The sequence below is a fragment of the Myotis davidii genome, unplaced genomic scaffold (genome assembly GCF_000327345.1).
Source record: "Myotis davidii unplaced genomic scaffold, ASM32734v1 C63283700, whole genome shotgun sequence".
In the NCBI taxonomy this organism is placed as follows: Eukaryota; Metazoa; Chordata; class Mammalia; order Chiroptera; family Vespertilionidae; genus Myotis; species Myotis davidii.
The window spans coordinates 1-817 of NW_006367065.1; the positions used below are offsets into that span (position 1 = coordinate 1).

Consider the following 817-nt stretch of genomic DNA (forward strand, 5'->3'; position numbering starts at 1 on the left):
GGCCCAAAGAACAAAACCACCACAATGATATGAGCTGACAACGTGGAGAGGGCCTTGTATGAACCACCTGAAGAGTGCTTCCAAACAGTGAACAAAATAAATATGTAGGAAATGACCAGCAAGACAAAAGATCCCACAGAAATAAGCCCACTATTGACAGTAACCATGAACTCCAGTTCTAGTGTATTTGTGCAGGCAAGTCTAAGGAGTCGAGGAAGGTCACAGTAAAAACTGTCCAATACATTAGGGCCACAAAAAGGCAAATCTACCACAAAAACTAATTGAATCAATGAATGGATAAAGCCAACAATCCAGGAAGTGACTAAAAAGTATAGACACATTCTTGGACTCATGATAGTCAGGTAGTGGAGAGGTTTACATATAGCCACATATCTATCAAAGGCCATAGTGATGAGCAGTACCATCTCAGCGGCCCCAACAGCATGAGTGAAGAAGATCTGAGTAATACATCCACAAAAGGAGATGGCTTTGTGCTTCTTGAAAATGTCATAAATCATTTTAGGGGCTGTGATTGAGCAAAAAAACATATCAATGACTGAGAGGTTAGCCAGGAGGAAATACATAGAGGAGTGTAGATGAGCATCGAAGGTTATAGTGAACACAATGACAAGGTTTCCCATCATGCCACCCAAGTAGAACAAACAGGAGAAGACAAAAAGGGGAAGCTGAATCTTCCATGAATTGGTGAGTCCAAGGAACACAAACTCTGATACTGTGGAGTGATTCATTCCATCCATTGTCTCAAACACCAAGGTCAATGTTCATGTTATCTAAAAGGAAGAAAATGAAAAAAAAA

General features: G+C 40.4%; 1 protein-coding gene across 1 annotated transcript; it reads right to left on the reverse strand.

The window, feature by feature from the left end:
• Positions 1–8: 8 nt before the first annotated feature.
• On the reverse strand, positions 9–781 carry LOC107181457 (olfactory receptor 4F15-like; the record flags this gene model as incomplete). Its single annotated transcript, XM_015557336.1, has 1 exon — positions 9–781. A coding segment is annotated over exon 1 (750 nt), but the record flags the coding sequence as incomplete, so codon positions are not given.
• Between the last annotated feature and the right edge of the window lie 36 nt (positions 782–817).